Raw genomic sequence first — 23,633 nt, 5'->3', positions numbered from 1 at the left:
CATGTACTGAAATGGCATCAAAAGTATCTTTAAAACTCTGAAAAAGAAAAGGACTGACACAAAAAATATCACGAAAGTTGTATTTATACGGATTCTGGTAGTGTCCTGCAGACTGCCAACCGGCCGGCAAGTGTTCTTCTTTGCCCGATAAATCCAGCCGACAAGCTTTATCTAACGAAAAGCTTGCTTGAAGTGAACTTTCCCCTCTATAGTGCATTTGTACCCTTCTTTTTTCTAAATCCGTTCTTAGATTCGTCGAGAAATTCTCTTTAATCTAAAGTTTCGACCTCAATTCTTGACGGCTGTGGCATTTTAGATAGCCATCAATCTTGAAAATGCGCCGAAAAACGTTTGCGGTATACTAAGAAGAAGAAAAGATAAAAATCGTTCCGTATTTTGACATAACCCGGGAAATTGTTGGTTATCTATTTTGAAAATCAGAAAAACGACCTCCCAATTCATTTGGATTGTTGAAAACTCTTTCGTGTTGGTTTTGAGTAAAAAATGCCTTCGGATGGTGTAAGTCGTTACTCTAATTATATTTCAATACTTAAACTATCATCATTCAGAGAGAATGTGTCTCGATTCATATTGGCCAAGCGGGTTCCCAAATTGGAAACGCTTGTTGGGAGCTCTACTGCATGGAGCATGGTCTCGATGAAGCAGGATTTTTGAAGGAAGAAGAGGAAAATAAGCAGCAATCTCTTCAAGCCTTTTTTTCGGAGTCTATGAATGGAAAACATGTTCCACGTGCTATCTATGTAGATTTGGAACCGACGGTTTTGGATGAGATTCGAAATGGTGTATACTGTAATTTGTTCCATCCGGACCAAATTATTAATGGAAAGGAAGATGCGGCAAATAACTATGCTCGTGGGCACTACACTATTGGAAAGGAGCTCATTGACGTCGTTTTGGATAGAATTCGTAAGCAGGTAAAGATGGGATAAACTGGGGACTTTGAAAAGAGGTTTAATGTTAACACGTAAGCTGCATAAGTTTTTTATAATCTAGAATAGCGTCATATCACATTTTTCAATGAATATTAGTAATAAACGCTCTTCAAAACAAAAGTTGTTGAATACATAAAAGTTGGAAACTAATTTTGGAATAAAGTAGGTAGATAATGGGGAAACTTTATTATGGATTGACAATGATTGCATGTAATTTAAAGACCGAAAACTGTGAAGGACTCCAAGGATTTCTTGTATTCCATTCTTTTGGTGGAGGAACTGGTTCTGGATTCAGCTCATTGCTTATGGAGAGACTCTCTGTGGAATTCGGAAAGAAAAGTAAACTGGAATTCAGGTTTGCCTCTATTTTCACTAGTCCACGAACATCGTAAAATCCCTGTTTATAGCGTGTACCCCGCACCACAAGTCTCTACGTCAGTCGTTGAGCCATACAACTCCATTTTAACCACTCACACTACATTAGAGCTGTCCGACTGCTCTTTTATGGTTGACAATGAAGCGATTTACGACCTCTGCCGTCAGAAACTACACGTGGAGGTATTTCGAAATGTAGATAAGTTTGACATTGAAGATTTATATCTCAGAGACCTTCATACTCCAACCTCAATCGTCTTATCGCGCAAGTGGTATCTTCTATTACCGCCTCGTTGAGATTTGATGGAGCTTTGAATGTTGATTTGAATGAATTCCAGGTAATTTTAAGACTAGGAACTACGACTTAAATAACAACTTTCCAGACTAATCTGGTCCCTTATCCGCGTATTCATTTCCCACTCGCTACTTATGCGCCAGTCATTTCTGCAGATAGGGTAACTCGTTCAAAACCAGATTCAAAACCACCAATATCGTTTTAGGCTCACCATGAGCCCCTATCAGTTCAAGACATAACCCATATGTGCTTCGAAAAAGCAAATCAAATGGTGAAATGTGACCCGAGCGCTGGAAAGTACATGGTATCCTCAGAAACTGAATACTAAATCACACGCTTGAAAATTGTAGGCTGTCTGCTTACTCTATCGCGGTGATGTTGTTCCAAAAGATGTAAACGCTGCTATATCGTCAGTCAAAGCTAAACGAGGAATAAACTTTGTTGATTGGTATGTTGTTGGTTACTGTACCATGTACCAAACGTGAAATTTTCCTTTCTAGGTGCCCAACTGGTTTCAAAGTCGGAATCAACTATCAAGCACCGGTGACAGTGGAAGAAGGAGATCTTGCAAAAGTAATACAATTGCAGATTTCGTATTCTGAAAATATTATCTGCAGGTCCATCGTGCCGTTTGCATGCTCTCAAATACCACAGCTATTGCCGAAGCGTGGGCTCGTCTCGACCACAAATTCGATCTAATGTACTCAAAGCGCGCTTTTGTTCACTGGTTTGTAGGAGAAGGTATGTGAGGAGATACGGTAGGAATGGAGAACTACTGAATATTGGAGATCAAACCTTCAATGTAGAAAAAAAAGAGAAATGGATAATTTTTAGGAATGGAGGAAGGAGAATTTGTGGAGGCTCGTGACGACTTGGCTGCTCTCGAGAAAGACTATGCGGAGGTTGGAATTCAAGAAAATCTTAAAGATTGATATTTGTTTTGTTACAGGTTAGCAGAGACACCGCAGACTTGGAGGAGGACAATGACGAATTTTGATAAAGTTCATTTACTTAATATCTACAGCTGTCTATTCTTATATAACAGAGTATATCATCAATCTACTATTAGATTTAATAAAAGCTGACTTATGAGTTCTTTAAAAGCATCATTATCCTTCACAGAGAAGCATTTCTGAAAATGGATTTGGTTGGGTTTGGCCAGATAAACTAGAAAGTCTTTATTTTTAAAAGGGAATGTGGAAAACTTCAGATTGGGTGAGAAAAAGCGATGAAAACGAACTAAAATAGGATTTCTGCCATTGCCGGGAACAGACAAAGAAAAGGTGAAATGAGGGTTCAAAATGGGGTATTTATGCAATGTAGACGTCCTTCAAGTGTCAACTAAAGTACGGCAGGGTTGTCTCAAAAGGTCATCTGCTCAATTCTTCTTTTCTTTTTCGATTCCCCGCTTCTCATCAACGGCATCTTGTCTTTTCCTCATCTTCCTCTTCTTATTTCGTTCACGTTCCTGATAGGCATCTAATCCGTCGGCTGTAACAAAGAAAGTGCATTTTCCCTTTTATCGTCATTTTTATCGTAGGAAGTGAAATTTAAATTCGAAATAGTCGAATTTGAAGGTCAACTTACAAGTGCTGTCATATTGAAATACCAAGTCCGAAGAGGCGGAAAGGTCGCCTAAAATCTCATTTTTCTTGATGGGAACACGTGAGTAACGTGATCTTGGCAATCGTTTTGTCAAACGTTTTTGACGAGATTCCATGTCAACATTCCAAACAATTCTGAAATTGACTATTTTGAACAGAAACAATAACATTCTCAAATACCTTGTTCCAATAGCTGTATGAACTTGAGTACCAGAAGTCAGAAGTTCAACAGTAAGTGGAACATCTTCAGAAGAACTTGAATTGGTTGTTCCTTGGGAAGCAGTAAAAAATTCATCTTCACTCTTCTCCTCGTCTTGGGAATCGGCGTTATCTTGACAGGGAGGTGGAATTTGATTGAAATTGAACGCAGATGTATGACCAGTGGCAATCAATGGCTCTGGTGTCATCACAGCATCATCTTCGTGAAGTTTAATGGAAGCCAGAAGTTTCTCTAAGTTGGTAGCCGGGCGAGAAGACATTGGTCGAGGAAACAGTTTCAGAGAAATAAAAGACAACTGATAAATATGCTGTGAAATGTGTTTTGTTTTATTTTTTTGTGAGAAGATTTTATATCTTCTATCTCCACTGAAACTACAATAACTGTGAGCAAAGAAGAGGATGGAGTTGGAAGAGCCTTCGTCAGTAGAGTACATTTGATAGATATCCCACAGAGACGGAAAGTGCATGAAGTTCAAAGTGATAATAAGATAAACTTCAGGAAGAATATCGACGTTTGAGTACGCATCCTTTTTCTGGACATGAGAAAAAGCCGAAATAGTAATTATTATTACATAACGTTTACCAAATCCCCCGTAGTTCAAAGTTCCGAATTACAACGAAATTCATGAAAAGTGTGGCCTCTTTCCAGTTGTTTCATTTCTGTGCTTCCACGTTGATAACTATTTTGTTTGTCGGCGGTGTCTAGTCTTGCATTATCAACCAAACAGTTTTTCATTTCATCCAATCACATATAATTTATACTGATAAACATTTGGTGAATTCCAAGAAACCAATATTTGGACTTTGTCCTTCCACTGTAACTTCAAACGGAAAAAAAACAAAGATGAAACACCTTTTGAAATAAATTTGTAATTTTCTTTTGTTTGTTTCAAAGAAACATAAATGAATATATTCTCTCAAATAAATGTTAAAGGTCCTAAATCCAACCTGCCTGCCTTACAAAGCGCCAAAGATGTTTGCTTACTATGGGCCATTCTTGTCGTGGTCCGCAAGAAGAGCGGAACGGTCTTCTCTTTCTCCTTCTACTAACAAATATTTACCTCCTAACCTCAACATCGTTCGTTTCTGCATTCGCCCTCCTACGTGGCCTCGTTTTTCTCCTTTCTCTCGCTTCACATAGTTATCAAAATGTGTCTCCTGTAAAGTTGTGTTATCGGTATACCAAATGATAAAAAGGTTTGCTTCTTGGAAAATATCATTTTAGTCTTGGCAGGTCAGTGGTGGCAGGTACGCAAGTTCCTCAACTGCCTTTCATCAGAAATTTGTATTCTTTATATAATTTTTTGAGATTTCACAAGACTTTTGTTGTTTTTCACAACTCTACTTCCCTTCTGTGCACATTTAGAAGCCTATTTAGGTAAAATACCCATAATTCTAGTTCAGATAGTTTTGCGACACAGAGAAACATAGGAAAGTGTAGAACACACCAACCGAAAAGTCGTTTGCCTCGCCGACCGTTCTCTTTTTACTTTTCGCTGGCCCATGTACTTGTTATATTTACTTTAGTGGCCATGGCTTGCATATCGATTGAGGTCAACCCGATGGCCGCACTATCACAACCGTGCACACATTGGCGTATACATACACTTTTCTGCCCACAGAAATGACTCATTCATCTGACCTTCCAACGGAAATCAAAGCTTCGACATCTCAGTTCTTCTTCTCCGTATACTTATACATCAATTCGAATCTTAACATTTCATTAAATGTGTTATTTTCTATTTTAAGTCTTCTTGAAAATTTCCATGTCTTTTTTATGTTTACCGAGTCATACTTTACCCTTTCTTTTCTCATCTTCCTTCTTTTTTTTCGCCTTTCGTTTGTTTAGAATGCTATTGTTTTTCAAATCTGAAGCAAGATTAAAATTTAGAAATGGACTACCTTATGGACCGATACGTTTTCGACAACTTGCCGTTTGATGTGGGACCGGAAGCTCGCAAAGAATGGGGTCAACGAGCTCTTCACGCTATTCAGGTAATTGTTTCTGGTAGTTTCATGAATTACCAACATCTTTCAATTTCAGTGGTTCGATTGGATCTGCAAATACCAGGACGTCTCCCAAATTTACGAGAATCACACATCATTTCTTTTTGGTGAAATCTTGTTCTTCATTCTTGCCGGACTCACTTTTGCCCACGCCTGGAGATCGGGAACCAGATTCGTGCTTGTCTGGTTTGGAATCCTCATCCATGCACTCAATGTGGAGAATCTGTGTTATTGGATTCCGGATATGGACAACTTCTGGCAAGCTCAAGGAATTCTCACATTCTTCGGAGCACGTGCACCACTATACATCTTGATTGGAATCTACCACATGTTTGACTACACCTCGTTTGTTCTCATGAGCAGGTAAATCTAATGATTTCATTCTTTCTGTTATTTACGTGAACTTTTCCAGACTTCACTTGCCATGGTGGGCTTATGGACCAGCCGTGGGACTCGGAGCGGTCATGCTTGATATGCCTTACGATATCATGGGAATCAAACTGGTTTGGTGGACATGGCACGATACGGACCCAAACATTTTCGACAGAATGAACTGGGTACCATGGAATTCTTACTATTTCCATGCATCGTTTGCCTGCTCATTCACTTGGATTCTGATGTATGCCAGAAGCAAATTGGTCGAGACAGAATACGACTGGAGAAAACTTCCAAGAGAGATCCTTTGCGTTGTGTTTGCCGGTATGGGAGCTTTCTGGCTAGGAACCATTCAATTCGCTCTCCTCTATCACCCACTGCATGATATTTTCAAGGTAACATCTTACAATTGTTTTTAATTACTCAAATGTTGTAGTTGTAGGTTCACTCCGAGTACACCACAATTGCTTTCCTCTCCATCTACGCTTTGATTGTGATTTTCGCGGATCGTCAGAACAAAAAAGCAGCTGCCCGCAGTGGAAACAAGTATTGGTTTGATGAACTTGCTGCTGCTATTGCAATCGAGTATCTATTCTTCATGATTGCTGTTGTTATCTCCGATCCAGTGAATATTGTTAGTGATGGGCTCCATCAACCAATCGGACCATGCAATGAGACCCAAAAAGTTCAAACTCCAACTGGAATGGTACTCCATAAGAAGAAATACTTTTGTGTTGACAACTATGATGAGAAGTACATTGATTTCCATTGTGTACCAGGAGGAGCTCCACAACAGGTAGCGGATTTATATTCAATGTTTCATTCCTTAATTGACTATAATTACAGACGGAACCAGACATGCCTCTCGAATGGTACGCCGTCTGTGGAACTGACTACGAGAACAGAGCCGAGTACATCTTCATCATCTGGTTCATTTGCATTCTCTACGGAACAATTTGGTACCAAATTGCTGCTCGTTCTGGAGTCACACCAAAAGACCCAGTCAAAGTCTACAAAAAACGTGTCGCTGTCAAGAAAGATACGGAATCGAAGAAGACTAAGTAATCCTCATATTGTATTGCCCCAGTTGCTCATATTTTCTATTTTTGTCAAATAAATCTGGTTGTGTCTCAGTGTGCAGGAGTTGTATGTCTACATGTGGGCGAGACTGACACGAAAAGAACAGGGCAGAGAATTATTATCGAGAAGCAAAAAAATGGGCGGACCAGATTTCAGAAGAAAAAACAAAGAAGGAGATTTTGTAGGTGTCTGGCTCCTCAGAGTACTTGAGCTGACGAGCGGTTGCGTGACGTAAGAAGGTAACGATTACGTAGCTTTTTGCGTGTACATTTAGTTCAAGATTATTTTCTTTTCGAAGCAGTGGCAATTTTTTTCCACTTCTCCCCGTTTCCTGTTACTGTTCCAACAGGTGTTTGTCAACAGAAGGCAGCGAATACGTCTCACTCCACGATAATTCAATCGTAACCTATGCAAACGCGCTTTGTTGAGACTACATTTTGGTAATATTATTTGACGCCTAAATTGCAATTTTTTGATATTTTTTGTTTTTTCAAAAAAAAAAGGCCTTTCTCGGTTATATTTCTCCTTAAAACTATTTCTTGACAAAGTTTTTCAGTTTAAACAAAAAAATTTAGGTAAGCGATTTTTCTCAAAAGAGCGCGTTTGCATAGGTTCACTTTGAATTACCGTGTCACTCCTATTTCTGTCCTTCGTTCATTTTTTTCATATCTCGTGGTTGTTTTCTCTTTCTCTCGTCAAACCCCGGGCACCACATGATGTGGAACAAACCAATTATCCAAGCATTGTGCATTTATTCGCTTTTACTCCTTTTAGACAGAGGCTTTCTCGTTGGGAAATCGTGAGAATCTTGTGAGCTTTGCTCTTTTGGCTCTTGTCTTGATGGCAATATATCTGAGTCGTTTTTCTTCCACGATTCGTATGTAGTGTTCCGAGACAAGAGCGTGCTTGTGATTCTGAAAATCGATGAAAGCGTGCTGGTGATGTTAGGTAGTGTGGGAGAATGAGATGGCAAGATGGAGAGAAGAAGGTGTGCCCCCCACCGGAGCAGTCGTTTTTTCTTGTCTCATCTTAGTTGGAAAGCAGACTGCTATCTATTTCTTTGCTTTTGGTTTGACTTCAAGAACTAACTTCAATGTTTTTGTTTACTGGTGCTTGATATGGTATAAGATAACCTTCTGAAAATGAGATGAAGCGGTACACACCAACAACTTTGTACTAGTTGGTGGTAATCAACAACTTTTGTTGTCCAAAAATTCTTCATTATTAGTATTTGAGGTCAGTTATTGAAAGTAATTTAGTGGTGTACACTTAACAAGAGTTTCATATACCAAGGTAGAGCCTCATCGATATTTTGTTATCATCAGATAAGCCTAAACAATATTCTGAAATTTGTTCATTGCTCCTTGCACTCTTGAACATTATTTTTCCACGACGATCACATGCCTAAGACTTCAGCGCCAACCACGAGGATATGTTTATTTCTTTCTCTGCGGTCGCCGGTCCATAAATGCGCACGTCTTCCATTCCCCCTCTTCTTCCGAATTTTTAATTTTTGATTCGCTTCAAATGTTTTATTTTCTACGTTTTCTGACATTTATAAATAATACTGAGTATTTTCAGTCATGGAATCAAACGAAATGCCGAGTAACCCACCACCGAACGACATGCCAGTGACAAAATTACTAATTTTGACCGAAAAGATTGAGGTTATTTATTTTTTGTAAATGGATCGTGAGCACTCATCACAAAAACATGTCCGATAAGAGTTTTCTTTTTTCTTTACTAACAATTATATCATTTGTAAATTGTAGTTGTATGTTCACAAATTTTCTTCATCTTTCTTGCTCTCTCTCTCATCCTGTAATCCAATTCCAGAACTTTGGCAATGCCGTACTCATCTCGGTCTGCCTCATGTGCGCTATCACCTATATCAGCAACCACATTGAAGCTTACCTTCGTCGCTTCAACCAAATAAAACAAGAAATCGCGGTATGATGAAAACTATCTCCAAGAAACCTAAGTTCATTTTTTTAGGAGTTTACTCGTGAATACCGCGAGGAAAAAGAACAAAAGATGCGCGAGGCCGAAAGAGAGGAGAAGATTATGCGTATGTTGGTGGATGACATGACTGACGTATCCTCCGATGAGGCTATTGCCGAGGATCACCAATCTGTCGGAGACTGGGATTTCGGCTCTTCGGATGATACGGATGAGTACGCAACGGATATTGAGCACGACTCAGAATCGGAAGTGGCAGCTTATTGTGCACAATTCGAAAAAGCTATGCGTGACATCAACAGTCACTATGTCCCAATTGAACGGTTCGTGTACGAAAATAAGGTCGCAAATTTTAATTAAAAATTTCAGTCTTCGTGCCAAAGCCCGCATCGAAAACGCTATTGAATTCGACGAATATCTATTGGACGAAGGATTGATTGATAACTCGGAATTTGGAAAAACTCTCATGGTTGAAATCTGAACTGGCTGCACCTCACTGAACGGATACACGTACCACTAATTGATCATTGCAAATTATTTGAATCTCCTCTCTTCTCTCAAAAACGTTCTCATTATTTTCAATAAATGCAAGACACCGACAAATTGGAGAATTTATATAACAAAGACATAGCTATCGCAGCTATATATCACAATAGTATCGAGAAATATTTGACAAAATTGTCATTGACTGTGGTCTGGATGGCACCGGAAGAGTGGTTGACGAGAAGTTAACACTGGCTGGTCGATTCAGTTGATGAGCAACTAAAATGATAGGGAGTTTAATTAAAGGACTAGAACAAAGCACTAATTGCAATCACAACATGCGGGAGGATAATTGAAAAATGTTAGAAAAGGGATGATGAGCGTATAGAAATTCACTAGATCATGCGGTGAGCAGACGAATAGCATGGCATTCACGAAGAAATCATAACCGTGTCATCTCGAGCACTTGCTCGGCATCACTCGAGTCTTCAGAATCCGATCGGAGAACGTGATTGATGGTAGCTGGCATGTAAGGGGATCTGTGGTCCTCCAAATCAGGCTCCATCAGGACGGTGCGGGGATCTCGAGCAACTGGGACAAGTGGAGCGGGTTTCTGAAAATTCAGAAACTTAGATAACTGTGACAAGTTGAACGTTTCTTTTTGTCATCTCTCAGACAATATTATAGTAGATGACATATTTCATTATGCTTTCAGTGTAGTTATTTGAACTAAAATCGAATTTTCTTTTCGATTGTGAACTCTTTTCTCCCCTATTCAAATCTACAGAGTTCTGAATTCTCTTTCCCCATTTATTTTATTTTGACAATCAATTCTTGAGAAACGTACTGGTTGATCAATCTTGTCCGGCAGCCGACATGCAGGCCAAATCACATATTTCGCAGTGTCCTTGTACCTCATCTTTATATATGCTGCTTGTTCCCGATCCACGATGTTTTCTGTGTTTTTCACAAGAAACTGCAATAAAAAATGTTGAAGGGCACTCATAAGACGGGAAATACTTACTTGAAGACTAATGGCCCGTTTGAACAGAGATGTTGATGACTTGGATCGTTCCAAATTGGTTACACTGGCATGTTTCGTGTTGGTAGATGTGCGAGCGGAAGCACTTGAAGTGCTCGGCTTTTCCTCATCTGAACGCCACATATCACAGGTTTGATACCCTGAAAATATAGAATTTTGAAAGTTCAATTGTTTTTTTGTGAAGAAAGCATGTAAAGAGACGGAGAGGAAAAAAGCAGTCGGCAAAAGATATTATCGATAAACGACAAGAAAATATAGAAATGCAGTATTATATAGGAGAAAAAGAGAAGTGGTCTTATCACAAAATGAAAGCGCGCTGTTGAAAAAATATCACATTTTCGAAAAGGCTGCGGCGCATACAGAAGGCAATAACAACATTCGTTTCGAGAGTGGAAATTGAAATGAATTGGAAGTAAAAGAAACAAAGTAAGAAAAGGAGAAGACAAAAAGATGCTAGGTTCCGATAGCCGCCGGTTGACAGTAAAAGAGAACAGTAGTAACAATAGAAAGACTGAGGGAGAAGGAGAGTAATAGAGATGATGAGTCATAATTGTGGACGAGAAAAGAGACAAGAAATGAAGGGCAAACGACCAATAAATGTAGGTGTTGAAACATCATCACAAAAGATGGATGGGCAAGAATATGGCAGGATTGGGCGGATGAATGGCAGTTGTCAAAACAAAAACAAAGAATATGTATAGTGTTGATATTTATTGTTGTATGAGATCTTGGCGTTCCTCAATGCAAAATTCATGTTAATGTTTTAGAAGGTTTTTCGTTTTCATAAAAATAAACATTAATCATAATACAAAATTTTCAAAATCGTCTAGAGAAGTTATTAGAATCATAAAAGTATGTGTTTTGTCAACAAAACATGATCCATAAAGAGTAAGCATCATAAAATTGCAATGGAACCGAAGGTACACCAAAATCTAGTAAAGGAATTCAGGATAATGGGCTGTTCCGAAAAAAAACATGCACTATATTTTATGAAAGTACATAACGTGTACATAATGAAAGAGAGCCGCAGGAGACGCCACCACCATATAAGCGGAGATTTGATGGTGGAGGGCTCTGTGAAGCAAAATAATTGGCTGGTCAGAGAGAAACGCCGCACGTAAACGACTCACGTCCGTCGGCCCATTCGTTTCTTCTCTTTTCTCTTTTCCTTTCCTTTTCCTGGTTGGAATAAATCAAATGATGGTCCTAAGCGGTTGTCACAAAAAGACAGAATTGAAATTCTTTCTCTCTGCGGTGACGACGAGTCAGTCGCCAATGTGAATGCAGTGAAATTTGATTCTCCGGACCTCGTTTCGCTTTGCTCGTCATCAGTAGCATCATGGGAAGAGCAGTGAAATGGAATAGGGTTGGATGGAAGTTGGAGCAACACAAAAAAGCAGAAAAAATAGAAAAAGATGGCGGAAAAGTTGGCGATGTAGTGGTGAAAGAAGTGAAATGGGGTGGAGGAAAAAGGGGGAACAGATGAAAACTCAGTTGGCGTAGTGAATTATTTATCAGGAATACGGAATAGAGGGATTAGTGTCCTGAAATGGAGATGGAGAACATTGAAGTGATGCAAGGTGAAAAGTGTATAGGAGTTGCATTAAAACGCTACAGCAGTTAGTGTTTTATTTTCACAATCTTTTAACATTAGACGAATTTTACACTAAAGTTCAGTGACACTTGCACATTTAATTTTTTGTTTTCTCATCCTTGTCCTTATATCCATCTTCAGAAACATCTTGCATTTTCATCATTACAAATTCAAGTGTGGTGAAAAGAGGGGCGAAAATGGCCATTTGGGAAGGCTATGCAAATTAGTTTGAGCAAAAATAGGATGGGCTAAGTGAAACAAAATGAGGAGAAGCAACGAAAGACCTGACATTTCAAAACACATATCAGCGGTTGAGAAGAGATAGACAAGCGCCAGCTGTTTGTGGGCCCACCGACAGCTATGAAATCGCATTCGAAATGATCAAAGAGGAACAACTATTGTGATTTCAGAACGATTTGTTCGCGTTTTATTGTCCCGATTGGATCAAAGAGAACGTGGAATGTATGATTCGAGTTCAATGTGCTTTTGAAATCAAAAGTTTAGCAAAAGTTAAATAAATATACTGCTTCAAAAACTTATTGTGCATAGTTTTCAGTACAAAATCTAACAAGATTTCAGCAGAAAAACACAAACAAGTTTTTTGGAACATCCACTAAAAAACAAAACGCATTGTTGTTTTCTTATATGTTCTTACGCAGCCTTATCTTTCTCAAAAAATGCAAAAAGAGAAAAAAGTGACAACTAAAAAAAACAAAAAACAGAAAAACAAAACTTGTGGAGTGTCGTTAAAATAGATGAGAATTTGGAATTGAGTTGGAAATGGAGTCGGTTTCAACTTTGTGTCACTCTTTTTTTTTTGAAGAAGAATAATAGGATTATAGAGGAATAACAACTTTAAAACTACTGACCAGAAACATAACTTCTATGGAATTGATTCAAAAGGTTTCTCGAAAAGTGAAACTAATCGCTCCATTCTATTTGCAAGTACGCTTCTCTCATTGCACCGAAAGAATTCATTCCAGTGTTTACTGTTTGGGTAAAGCAATGCTGAGCAAATAGGCAGCTGTCACAAAGATGATAAAGGGTTCGGTTAAGGTTTCTGGTATGACGTGGCGGAAGATTGGGAAACGTTAAATTGTTTTCGTAACATTTAGACCGACAACAGATTTGTTGTTATTATTTTGATGATTTCCTAATTGCTTCGATGACGATTACATATTTTGACATCTTGAGAAACATCAACTGAAATTTAAAAAAACAGAAAAAATTTCATTCCCAAATTTATCGGTAACTTTGAGACACACTCCAAAAATAAAATTATCATTTCAGAAAGCAAAATTATCCACTTCTATTTTTTGTTGCCATTCCAATCCATATCATCTTTTTATTTTCTCCAACTGTTTCGTCGTTCCTTTGCCAGTTTTATGCTGTTTCGCCATTCCGTCCATGTTCTCCCACTCGCCCCTTTTCTTTTATTCGATGTCGCCTCAACTGCTGACGTCACTTAAGGCTGTGCAGTTGTGCGTCGTGGTGTTTGCGGACGACGACTCACCGTTTTATTTTTTGAGGGTTTTTAATATACTTTCCTGGTTTTTTCTATTGTGTCATTGTCAAAACTAATAAAAACTTAATTTTCAGCTATGGAAGCACTCTACCAAAGCACAAACTTTCTTCTACAAAAGGTCCAACACGATCTTGGTCGCTTGGAAGGGACACAGAACGAACAAGACGCACAAATCGTTGTACAGAGCATTTATAGTGATATTGGGTAAGATTTCATTGCTTTCCAGTTGATATTTGTAAAGAACAACCTTCAGAACACTGAAAGACAACTGTCAAACGCTGGACACCTATGTTTCTCGGGAACAACCTGCCAGAAAGCAAGCGGTACGTATTTCTTCAGAAAATCAACTCGAAAAAATCAATACTATCGCTTACAGGCTCGAATGCGGGTGGAACAGTTGCGGATGGATGTTCAGAGAGTGGATATGGCTGTTTCAGCAGTACATACAAGAATGACACAAAGGTGGAGGAGTGCGAGTGAGAGAGAAGAGTTATTGAGTACAAGGTGAGCATTTTTGTTATGGGAAAGTACCAGAGAGATATAAAAAGTATTCGATGACGTCAATGAGTTAGAAGTCATGATTGTCAAGCTCAGTGCAGATGTTTTGATTCATTTGTGTTTGGCCATACTCTATCAAGCTGCACCATGTTCTTTTAAGCGGCAGAATGTTCACATTTCCAACAGCGGTTGACTGAAAAATGATAAAACCATGATGTCGTCCGAAAAAACTGTTTATGACAAGTTCACAATTTGACATTAGCTTAGCGGGGACTGAAATGGTATCAGCGAGCTATTTTTTCCGCTAAATGCTTCAGGGACACAAAACCAGCCACTGAGATGACTTTGACTAGTCACTTTCAACAAAGGAACACCGCTTGTTCAGAATTCGGAAAAGCAACGTGCTGCACACAGATAAATGTCATTTGGAATCCAAAATATGTTTTCAAATTTGATAATACGGCAATATATTCGTATTTTAAGTGAAATGTGAGAAGTAAAGTTGAGTCTACAGCACAAACTCTATTTTTGTGGCTCGGTGAACACGTTGATCAAGTTCTCTTGTAACAATTTCATTTTAAAAGCCTTCAGAGATTCAAAATACATCTATGTTCGAACTATCACTACTAACTTTTGGCAACCATTAGTGAAAGGGTGATTTGCGACCAAAATGCATCCGAATGGCATTGATCTCTTTTACGAAGAATTTTTTACAGATACCGACCAAACGACACGGCTCTTTCAATTGGAGATCACGAGCTGCTTCTAAACGACCGACTCCACTCGTCACACAATCATGTATGTTTATGTTCATAGACAAAAAACCTCCATTTCGTTTCGAAAACAGTTTTAAAAAAGTAATATCACGACTGATTTTGCGATAAATTACTCATTTCTAGTCGAGCAAGATAATAACCCAGGAAGGAAATCGAGTAAACAACGTTGATATCCTTGCTTCAATAAGCTTGAAGATTACAAATGAGATGTTTATTGACTCACGAATACGATTCCTGCATTTCAAGTATCTCATTTCAGCTTGACGATCTCATCAGTCAAGGATCAGCCGTTCTGGACAGTCTAAAATCCCAGCATTTCAATCTTCGGGGAGTCAGTCGGAAGATGCATGATATTGGAAGAGCGGTGAGTAGCAGTTTACGTTATTAATACAAAGCTCACTGGATGCCTGTTTGCCGATTGTAAAAGAAGTATGCGGGAACGAAAACTGAAGCGCTTAATTGGTTTCTAAAACACGAATATACAATATGAACGTGAATGGAATAGTATCAAAAGCTAATATAGCTGCGTGCCCCTTGTAAAAACTGTTTTCTACTCGCATTGCCACTGATTTCGAACAGTGAAAGTTATTTCGCAACATTATCAAGCATCCATCACATAATTATTTGAAATTTTCAGCTCGGACTCTCCAATTCTACCCTCCAAGTAATCGATCGTCGTGTGCGAGAAGATTGGATCCTTTTCGTGATTGGTTGCATCGTCTGTTGCATATTCATGTATGCATTCTATCGCTTCTGGAGAGGATAACAATATAAAGAAACAGTAGATGACACTTTTTCAACCCAAAGTCAAATTTCTGAATGCCATTGCTAATTTCTGTCATTATATTCATATCTTATGTGATTTCGTTGGCCAGTACCAGTTTTAATTTATTTTCCAAAACTTTCATATCTACTTTTTATATTGCTATTTTTGCCACATTCGAGCTGCTGATTTTCTGATTTGTGTATAATTTATTTGATTTTGATTTTGAAAAACATAACTTTTGAAGAACGGGTCAATTTTGAACCTGAAAATTGTAGTTTTAGGAACTGGAATGAGGGAATTGGTTTGATGGGAATGGATGATCTCCGATGTGCTGTGTTGACTAGATGTGATGAAGAAAAAGAGCTGAAGACTATGGAAGTCTATTTCGATTCGTTACAATGGGTGCTCATAAGAAGGACGATTGGCTTTTCGAAAAAGATTTGCCCTAATTTCGGCTATTCGAGTTGTGCTGTAATTGTGGAAACCACTTGGCTGAACGAGAGTGCGGAACAAGCCTAACGCTACTATACAGAAGCTAAAATCAAATCTATTTTTCCCAATTTGGACCTCAAGACCTTCAACGCACCTTTCCTCAAATGTCGTAATCTACAACCCGATCCCATAAAGAAAATGGCAAAATAATGTGCAATGAGATCTCATAAATTGCGTTTTTTTGGAATGTGGTTACCATGGTTCGCATTGAATGCAATTGAAACATCCAGTCCGACATTTCTCCGATTTTCTCTAAGACAGCTTTTTTTTTCTTTTCGATGCAGTTTTCTGGTTTCGATCAATAATTTCGTTTATCAATTGACATCGATACCCGCGGAATTGAAATGAGAATGAATTGCGACAATTTCTTTTGAAACACGTCGGTTTTTTGGCAATATCTATTATCCACTGATTCGAGTAGGTTCTTTTTTAGTTGATTTTTGATTTGTTCTTTTCTGTCTACCTACTGGTAAAACATAACTTTAATGTCGCTCAAAAAGCTTGTTTCTGTCATTTTAAAGGACAAAATATACAGATCGGTCAGCGAAATAAATGACAAAAATTAACATTTAGAGGTACAGCCATCTTATTCTTTGTTTTATGCCAATCTTTTGCTCCTTTTTTTGATTAGCTATAGTTTTTTGGCTCGAAAAACCAAAAGACCCTATATAATAGTTTTTTTTAAGGAGATCATTCCATTCTTGGTCGTAAAATAGCATTCCCCGATTCTTGCATAATTTTGCCATTTATATGGCCATAGACATTTTTCATTTTCGTCAGTAGATCGAGAGTTCTTATTGCGTCTTTTTTTCGTTTTCCGGAGTTAATAGAATTATTTTACTGTGACTTTTGGTTTTTGGAGTTTAAAATAGATTAATAAGACTTTGAATTTTCTCTTTCAGCGTTTCTGACTTTGAAAAAAATATCTGATATTAGTTTTAACGTACAGTTTTGATTGTTTACAGAGACAAAAAAAAAGAAAAATGGAGAAAGAAATATTGCGAAGACCAGCTACATATATGCTGCCAAGAGGTAAATTTTTAGATATTTTACTAAAACACAATCTATTCTCTCAGAAACTATTGTGTACAAAATAGTAACGGATCTCTTCCCACCAAGAAACCCACAAAGTAACATTGAAATTTAAGATTTTTTATACTTTCATGCATTTTTCCAGATTCTTATTGCTTCTTCTGTAATATCAATCCGGTTCAAGTACCTCATCGTCACACACATATTATGTGTATGGGTTCCTTGATTATTGAGATTGAAATAATTTTCTTTTTTCTCAGATATCACTCCAGTTTGTCTCAATCAAAAACCAAACGACTGTTACTTGTTGAACAATGAGTTCTTGGCAGGATCCCGACTAGTTCTCATTGTACGTTTATTTTAAATTGAAACCTTCAGCAAATAAATTTATGAAGATTGATACTCGATACACCGAAGAAAATTTTTCATTCGTCGTGTTGGAATCTGACACTGAGTTTGCAACGATTCCTCTTCAACCAAGATCAACGAACTATTTGGAGTTGGTGAAGATGCCTACTGTTGCTACACACTTTGCCAGTGAATTTGAGCCCAGTGGATTGGATTGTGAGTTTTTTGTTGGGCACTATTCAAAAAAAATTTTCACAAACTAAAATAATGAAAAAGCAACATTATTGTAACAGAGGAAACTTCAGAAGAGAATATTTTTTTTAAACAAAAAAGGTGAATACGAATTCCACCAATGAGTTACCATAGTTTGATTTTCACAGTCCTGCAAGAATTCTCATAGCTTCTTAATTTATCAGTTTTACAAGTTTCGGAAAAAAAAATTCTTAAAAGACCGAAGCTATGATTGATTTGTCTAAAACAGAAATGTTCAGTTGAAATCGCTGTCGAACTGAATGGTGAACGGCCGAGAATGGTGAATTTGTCCGGAGATGCCAGAGAAACCCGACGGTTGCAGACGAATCGATCGATGCTGGTTATGACCTACTGGAAGAAAGCACCACCTTATTAAGTCTCGTTTTGAATTTATTACCAAGAAGATATTATAGGTCTCAAAACTCTATTTGTTCTTAATTTGAAGCCGATACAGTTTGATAAATCATTTTTGAACTAACAACACTTTGACGAGTTACATGTTCAAAACTGTATATACTTCAAATTTATAACACGTTAAACGTAACTATTTTCACAAATCCTTTATTTTGGCTGGAGTAGATTCGAATTAATATTGGGTTGAGTAGATTATTTGGAAAACTTGATTCAGTGAGATTCTAAAACTCAGTCTGTATATCGGAAATCACAGATAAAAAAACTAGGAATAAAAGGCGCACCATCTATTTCAAAAGGAAACGTCTTTGATGTGCACGTGTAATAGTTTTACCAACACACTTTTCTAATTTTTCATAATCATCTTTCTTTGCATGAACAATTTTGATTTCGATATCAAATGAAAACACTTTTTTTTCACAAACAATTCATTCGAACTCCTAGTCTACCCCTAAAAGAATTTTCAATAATTTCTAAAATCCTGCGGTAACCTATATCAAAATATCATGTTTTGCGAATAGTTCGATCCCTTTTCCCAAATAAGTTTCTTTGTTTGAACCGTTGAATTATATTATGTAATGCCCTATGCTGCTTGAGAACTACTGCAAATGGCTCTTTTTTATCACATCATTCTCAATTTATTTATAGTTTTTTTTTTACATTTCAATAAAATAAATTTATTCCAAAATGATCAAACTGAATTCCTGACCAAAAAAAGGCGATTCTTGTTCTCAGATTTTCAATCTTTCTCTCCAAAACTCCAAATAGCACCTTTCCCAATTCTTCCAACAACTCCAATCTCAACACCTCTTCTAACGGAAATAGAGCAACACTGCTGTGTGAGCAATTCGGGAAATTTGTATAGCGCGCTTCAACCAGCCCGACATAAACACCGCCTCCGAGTAATGGCTGTCGTTTTGTTGGACGACGTTGTCATGGCAGCTGTGAGCCGGTTCATCGATTGCGAGCAGAAGCCGTGCGCGCACACACACGCTTCAGTAGCCAGGCACCTGCAAGCCAACAAGCCTTAATCGGCCCTACCTTCGCGCTCAGAGGACACACCCACTCCATTTCGTTTTTTTCTTGGCTTCACTGCTCATTTGTAGTTATTTGCTTTTTTCTCAAGTATTTCGTCTTGTTTTTGCCCCATAGCAATAATTTTGGGTGGTCTCTAAAACATTATATGTTTCAGAAATGCGTGAGATCGTTCATATTCAAGCCGGACAATGTGGTAACCAAATTGGAGCAAAGTTCTGGGAAGTCATTTCTGATGAACATGGAATCGATCCAACCGGAGCATACAACGGAGATTCCGATTTGCAGTTGGAGAGAATCAACGTTTACTACAATGAAGCAAGCGGTAAGTACAAAATTAATGAATTCAAGCTGTACGTGATTCAAGCTGTACGTGGATAAGGCCCTCGTGTCATCTTAATATTGCTGCCTCTTTCTCCATCTGTTGTTCACATAATATTCTCCATTTTTAGGCGGAAAATACGTCCCACGTGCTTGTCTGGTTGACTTGGAGCCGGGAACCATGGACTCCGTGAGAGCCGGTCCATTCGGTCAACTCTTCCGTCCAGACAACTTTGTCTTTGGACAAAGCGGAGCCGGAAACAACTGGGCAAAAGGACATTACACCGAGGGAGCTGAGCTCGTCGACAACGTTCTTGATGTTGTCCGTAAGGAGGCTGAAAGCTGTGACTGTCTTCAGGTACGGCTCTGGGTTTTAGCAGTGTACGAAATGTTGTCTAAGAAAGAGGAGGTTATGGTTCAACGCCTTCAGTGTGCCTAATTTGTTGCTTCCTGTTTAGTGGTGGGCACCTGTTTCTAGAGGTTTTTCGACGGAAATAAGAAAAGGGGAAGCGTGACAGAAGCTGTGTTGCACAATCAGGCATATGTTGCATTGGTAATTAAAAAGCGGGTTTTCCTTAACCATGGCATGTGATGTTATCGAAAAAATGAAGGATTTCCTTAAATTGAACACATTATATTCAGGGTTTCCAAATGACTCACTCGTTGGGAGGAGGTACTGGTTCTGGAATGGGAACACTTTTGATCTCCAAAATCCGTGAGGAATATCCGGATCGTATCATGAACACCTTCTCTGTGGTCCCGAGTCCAAAAGTGTCGGACACTGTCGTTGAGCCATACAACGCCACACTCTCCGTCCATCAACTTGTTGAAAATACGGATGAGACATTCTGCATCGACAACGAAGCCTTGTATGACATCTGCTTCCGTACCCTCAAGCTTACTACACCGACATACGGAGATTTGAATCATCTTGTCTCGATGACGATGAGTGGGGTCACCACCTGCCTTCGTTTCCCTGGACAGGTACATTAGACGAACGAGAATGTAACTAATTATGATGCAATCTTTTAGCTGAATGCCGACTTACGTAAATTAGCGGTGAACATGGTTCCATTCCCACGTCTTCATTTCTTCATGCCCGGATTTGCTCCGCTTACATCTCGAGGAAGCCAACAATACAGGTGCAGCTTCACTAATCCACAAGAATTCCCATTGCAAATCAATACTTTTCAGATCCCTAACTGTCCCAGAGCTTACCCAGCAAATGTTCGACGCCAAGAACATGATGGCAGCTTGTGATCCACGTCACGGACGTTATCTCACTGTCGCAGCAATGTTCCGTGGAAGAATGAGTATGAAGGAGGTCGACGAGCAAATGCTCAACGTTCAGAACAAGAACTCTTCGTATTTCGTTGAATGGATTCCAAACAACGTAAAGACCGCAGTTTGTGATATTCCACCAAGAGGAGTCAAGATGGCTGCCACCTTTGTTGGAAACTCAACAGCTATCCAGGAGCTTTTCAAGCGAATCAGCGAACAATTCACAGGTTTGTGAGGAGTTCGTGAATTTTTCAGCATTAGCAGATCCGTCTTACACAGATTTCAAAGTAAAAATTTACTCAAACATGATTTCAGCTATGTTCCGCCGTAAAGCTTTCCTCCATTGGTACACTGGAGAAGGTATGGACGAGATGGAGTTCACGGAAGCTGAGAGCAACATGAACGACTTGGTCTCGGAGTATCAACAATACCAAGAAGCCACCGCCGACGATGAGGGAGAATTCGACGAGCACGACCAGGATGTGGAATAAAAATCTACAATTTTTGCTTTCTTTTGGTGTAACACTTGATGTCATTTTGATTTAAAACAATATCTACGCTTTACTGATCGCATAATAGCCAAATATATTGTCGACTTTTTTTGTGTAATGTCTACCATATTTCTATTGTCGAAAATAAATTCTAATAAAGTATACTTCTTTTCAGGAGAGATTTACAAAAAATCTAGAAGCAATCGATATATTCATATTCGAATTCCCCTCCAAGAGGAGAGTTCCGGGTCAGCTGTTTGCTGGCGCCATTCGAGCAGCAGAATGAAACGATGTATTGTTTCTGCAGATGTTTTTGTTTTTTCTCAGAAATTTTTTTTTGGTTTCTCTAGAGAAATTCAACTGATAATTGTAATAAAACATTCTATAATTTTTCCATTTTTAGAAATTATAAATCAGTTTCTGCCCATTTTACACGTTTTATTGGTTATATGGAACCCATATAGATTCAAAGTCAAAAACTAGACATAAATAATTTTGGCATTTTTACAAAAAGATCATCAGCATTGACGGGACATCACGAATCTACTTGTACTTGTAGAATCCCTCGCCGGATTTGCGTCCGGTCTTTCCAGCATCAACAAGCGAGTCGAGAAGTGGACTTGGCTTGAAAGCGACCTCATCTGGATACTGCTTGTGCCATCCGTCCATGATGAACTTGCAAGTGTCGAGTCCGACGTAGTCGCTGAGCTCGAATGGTCCCATTGGATACCCAGCTCCGAGTTTCATGGCCACATCGATATCTGGCATAGAGGCATCTCCGCGCTCGTAGAGACGAAGAGCTTCGAACATGTATGGGACCAGAAGACGGTTGACAATGAATCCGGGAGTGTCCTGAAAGTATGGATCATTGTACTAAACGCTCACTTCCACTAAAACCCTACCTTGCAAGCTACAGTTGTCTTTCCGACAGTCTTTCCGTACTCAATAAGTTGCTCGAATGTGGCGTCGGAGGTGTCATTGTGACGGACGACTTCGAGAAGTTTCATCATTGGTACTGGATTGAAGAAATGGAGACCTCCAAAGCGAGTCTTATCCTTCAAGTTAAGTCCGATGTCGGCAAGACGAAGCGACGAGGTGTTGGTGGTGATGAGAGTAGTTCTGAAAGACAAATATGATTATTGATAGCCGTTGAAAGCATCAGATCCCACTATGGGAATTTTGGATCAAGCTCCTAGAAACTTTATTCTTCAAAAACTAATGGAGTTATTTATTCGCAAGTGTTTATGATATCAAACAGTGACAGAACTTTTGTATTTATTCACTCTCTCATATCTGATAATAAGATAGGCAATCTCACTATTCTTCCCACTTACGGCTTAGCGGCGGCCTCAACCTCGGCGAAAAGTTTTCTCTTGATATCAATATTTTCGACGATAGCCTCAATAACCAAATCGGCATCCTTAACGGAGTCGGAGACATTGGTCGACATCTTGATACGATCGAGAACAGAGCTGACAAGAGCGGTTTGAGCCTGTAATAGCTACGTCTCATTTTGATTTAACTTTTACTCAAAAAAAAACTCACGGCAGCATCATCAGCATGCTTCTTTTTGGCGACACGCTGCAGACTGCTCGTGATTCCTTTTTGAGCCTTGTCAAGGGCTGACTGATTGCTGTCGACAACGGTCACGTTGAGTTTGGCATTGGCAGACACTTGAGCGATTCCAGATCCCATAAGTCCAGCGCCGATGACGGTGACATTATTGATTTTTGAGAGTTGAGCAGTGGTGGAGAGTCCACGAACGGCGGCAGTGCAAGTTGAGCTGAGCATTCTGTAAATTACAAAACTTATTGAAATATCAACAAAAAAATCAGTGAGAAAAGCAGCTCTTACGAAGCAATTTGAAGCAAAATAAGTAAATAATTCAAAAAAGGTAGTAACGGACTGACGAGGACTGTTTGCGGAGTAAGAGACGGGCTGAATGCGTTGTGGAAGAGTCGTCCGTGTTGTGTCTACCCCGTATACACAGACTACTCACAAAAAATGCGCCGTTAGTGTCTGCGTCTCTTCGATTGCACAGTGTTTATGAACGGGTAGGTTGTCTCTTTGGACTTTGTTTGCTACACTGTACCTAATGAGTTGGACAGGGGGCAAAGAAGACAACATGAGATCGATAACAACTGTGAGAGAGAAAGAGAGAAAGAAGAGAGAGAATAACATTGGAGAGAAGAACCAAGGAGTTGGTTCTCTTCAACGTGTCTCTTGAATGTTGTCTTGATAGTGGAAATCTATTGGAATAAAAGGAAACAGAAAGAACAGATAGAAGAAGTTCGAAGTGGTGGAGATTCATATTGAAAGACAATGATACATCGTTCAGTCATCGTGTTTTCGAACAATTTACAAGAAATAACACAAACCCTACTAGCTCAATATCACGTTGATCAAATTCAGAATCAAC

At 38.8% G+C, this 23,633-nt stretch overlaps 10 protein-coding genes across 10 annotated transcripts; 6 read left to right on the top strand and 4 right to left on the bottom strand.

Annotated features, from left to right (window-relative positions):
- Positions 1-504: 504 nt before the first annotated feature.
- Positions 505-2,620, top strand: GCK72_023301 (uncharacterized protein; the record flags this gene model as incomplete). Its single annotated transcript, XM_003106591.2, has 12 exons — positions 505-519; positions 570-935; positions 1,175-1,308; positions 1,361-1,511; positions 1,559-1,666; positions 1,712-1,783; positions 1,829-1,927; positions 1,974-2,071; positions 2,124-2,196; positions 2,241-2,364; positions 2,458-2,525; positions 2,573-2,620. The coding sequence occupies 12 exons, from the start codon at positions 505-507 to the stop codon at positions 2,618-2,620; spliced, it is 1,356 nt and encodes a 451-aa protein (XP_003106639.1).
- Positions 2,621-3,001: 381 nt separating this feature from the next.
- On the bottom strand, positions 3,002-3,706 carry GCK72_023300 (uncharacterized protein; the record flags this gene model as incomplete). The annotated part of the gene is made up of 3 exons (XM_053735329.1): positions 3,002-3,114; positions 3,211-3,362; positions 3,408-3,706. 3 exons carry the CDS (start codon positions 3,704-3,706, stop codon positions 3,002-3,004), a joined length of 564 nt encoding a protein of 187 aa, XP_053578895.1.
- A 1,633-nt stretch (positions 3,707-5,339) lies between these two features.
- On the top strand, positions 5,340-6,893 carry GCK72_023299 (uncharacterized protein; the record flags this gene model as incomplete). The annotated part of the gene is made up of 5 exons (XM_003106774.2): positions 5,340-5,441; positions 5,491-5,816; positions 5,866-6,223; positions 6,271-6,624; positions 6,675-6,893. 5 exons carry the CDS (start codon positions 5,340-5,342, stop codon positions 6,891-6,893), a joined length of 1,359 nt encoding a protein of 452 aa, XP_003106822.2.
- A 1,598-nt stretch (positions 6,894-8,491) lies between these two features.
- GCK72_023298 (uncharacterized protein) lies at positions 8,492-9,348 on the top strand (the record flags this gene model as incomplete). Its single annotated transcript, XM_003106702.2, has 4 exons — positions 8,492-8,575; positions 8,745-8,858; positions 8,904-9,190; positions 9,237-9,348. The coding sequence occupies 4 exons, from the start codon at positions 8,492-8,494 to the stop codon at positions 9,346-9,348; spliced, it is 597 nt and encodes a 198-aa protein (XP_003106750.2).
- Positions 9,349-9,792: 444 nt separating this feature from the next.
- On the bottom strand, positions 9,793-10,515 carry GCK72_023297 (uncharacterized protein; the record flags this gene model as incomplete). The annotated part of the gene is made up of 3 exons (XM_003106626.2): positions 9,793-9,963; positions 10,198-10,326; positions 10,375-10,515. The coding sequence occupies 3 exons, from the start codon at positions 10,513-10,515 to the stop codon at positions 9,793-9,795; spliced, it is 441 nt and encodes a 146-aa protein (XP_003106674.2).
- Positions 10,516-13,587: 3,072 nt separating this feature from the next.
- GCK72_023296 (uncharacterized protein) lies at positions 13,588-15,551 on the top strand (the record flags this gene model as incomplete). Its single annotated transcript, XM_003106764.2, has 6 exons — positions 13,588-13,715; positions 13,765-13,834; positions 13,888-14,015; positions 14,726-14,807; positions 15,045-15,149; positions 15,423-15,551. The coding sequence occupies 6 exons, from the start codon at positions 13,588-13,590 to the stop codon at positions 15,549-15,551; spliced, it is 642 nt and encodes a 213-aa protein (XP_003106812.2).
- Positions 15,552-17,026: 1,475 nt separating this feature from the next.
- Positions 17,027-18,051, top strand: GCK72_023295 (uncharacterized protein; the record flags this gene model as incomplete). The annotated part of the gene is made up of 6 exons (XM_053735328.1): positions 17,027-17,075; positions 17,120-17,173; positions 17,221-17,286; positions 17,336-17,424; positions 17,471-17,639; positions 17,915-18,051. 6 exons carry the CDS (start codon positions 17,027-17,029, stop codon positions 18,049-18,051), a joined length of 564 nt encoding a protein of 187 aa, XP_053578894.1.
- Positions 18,052-19,280: 1,229 nt separating this feature from the next.
- GCK72_023293 (uncharacterized protein) lies at positions 19,281-21,214 on the top strand (the record flags this gene model as incomplete). Its single annotated transcript, XM_053735326.1, has 6 exons — positions 19,281-19,446; positions 19,574-19,800; positions 20,085-20,426; positions 20,475-20,584; positions 20,637-20,950; positions 21,039-21,214. 6 exons carry the CDS (start codon positions 19,281-19,283, stop codon positions 21,212-21,214), a joined length of 1,335 nt encoding a protein of 444 aa, XP_053578892.1.
- Positions 20,018-20,432, bottom strand: GCK72_023294 (uncharacterized protein; the record flags this gene model as incomplete). Its single annotated transcript, XM_053735327.1, has 2 exons — positions 20,018-20,059; positions 20,103-20,432. The coding sequence occupies 2 exons, from the start codon at positions 20,430-20,432 to the stop codon at positions 20,018-20,020; spliced, it is 372 nt and encodes a 123-aa protein (XP_053578893.1).
- A 543-nt stretch (positions 21,215-21,757) lies between the features above and the next one.
- Positions 21,758-23,005, bottom strand: GCK72_023292 (uncharacterized protein; the record flags this gene model as incomplete). The annotated part of the gene is made up of 4 exons (XM_003106748.2): positions 21,758-22,066; positions 22,117-22,333; positions 22,549-22,706; positions 22,760-23,005. 4 exons carry the CDS (start codon positions 23,003-23,005, stop codon positions 21,758-21,760), a joined length of 930 nt encoding a protein of 309 aa, XP_003106796.1.
- Positions 23,006-23,633: the final 628 nt, after the last annotated feature.

Source organism: Caenorhabditis remanei, chromosome X (genome assembly GCF_010183535.1).
Source record: "Caenorhabditis remanei strain PX506 chromosome X, whole genome shotgun sequence".
NCBI classification, from domain to species: domain Eukaryota; kingdom Metazoa; phylum Nematoda; class Chromadorea; order Rhabditida; family Rhabditidae; genus Caenorhabditis; species Caenorhabditis remanei.
The sequence above is the reverse complement of the archived record's forward strand: the minus strand, read 5'-3'. Positions and strand labels throughout refer to the sequence as shown.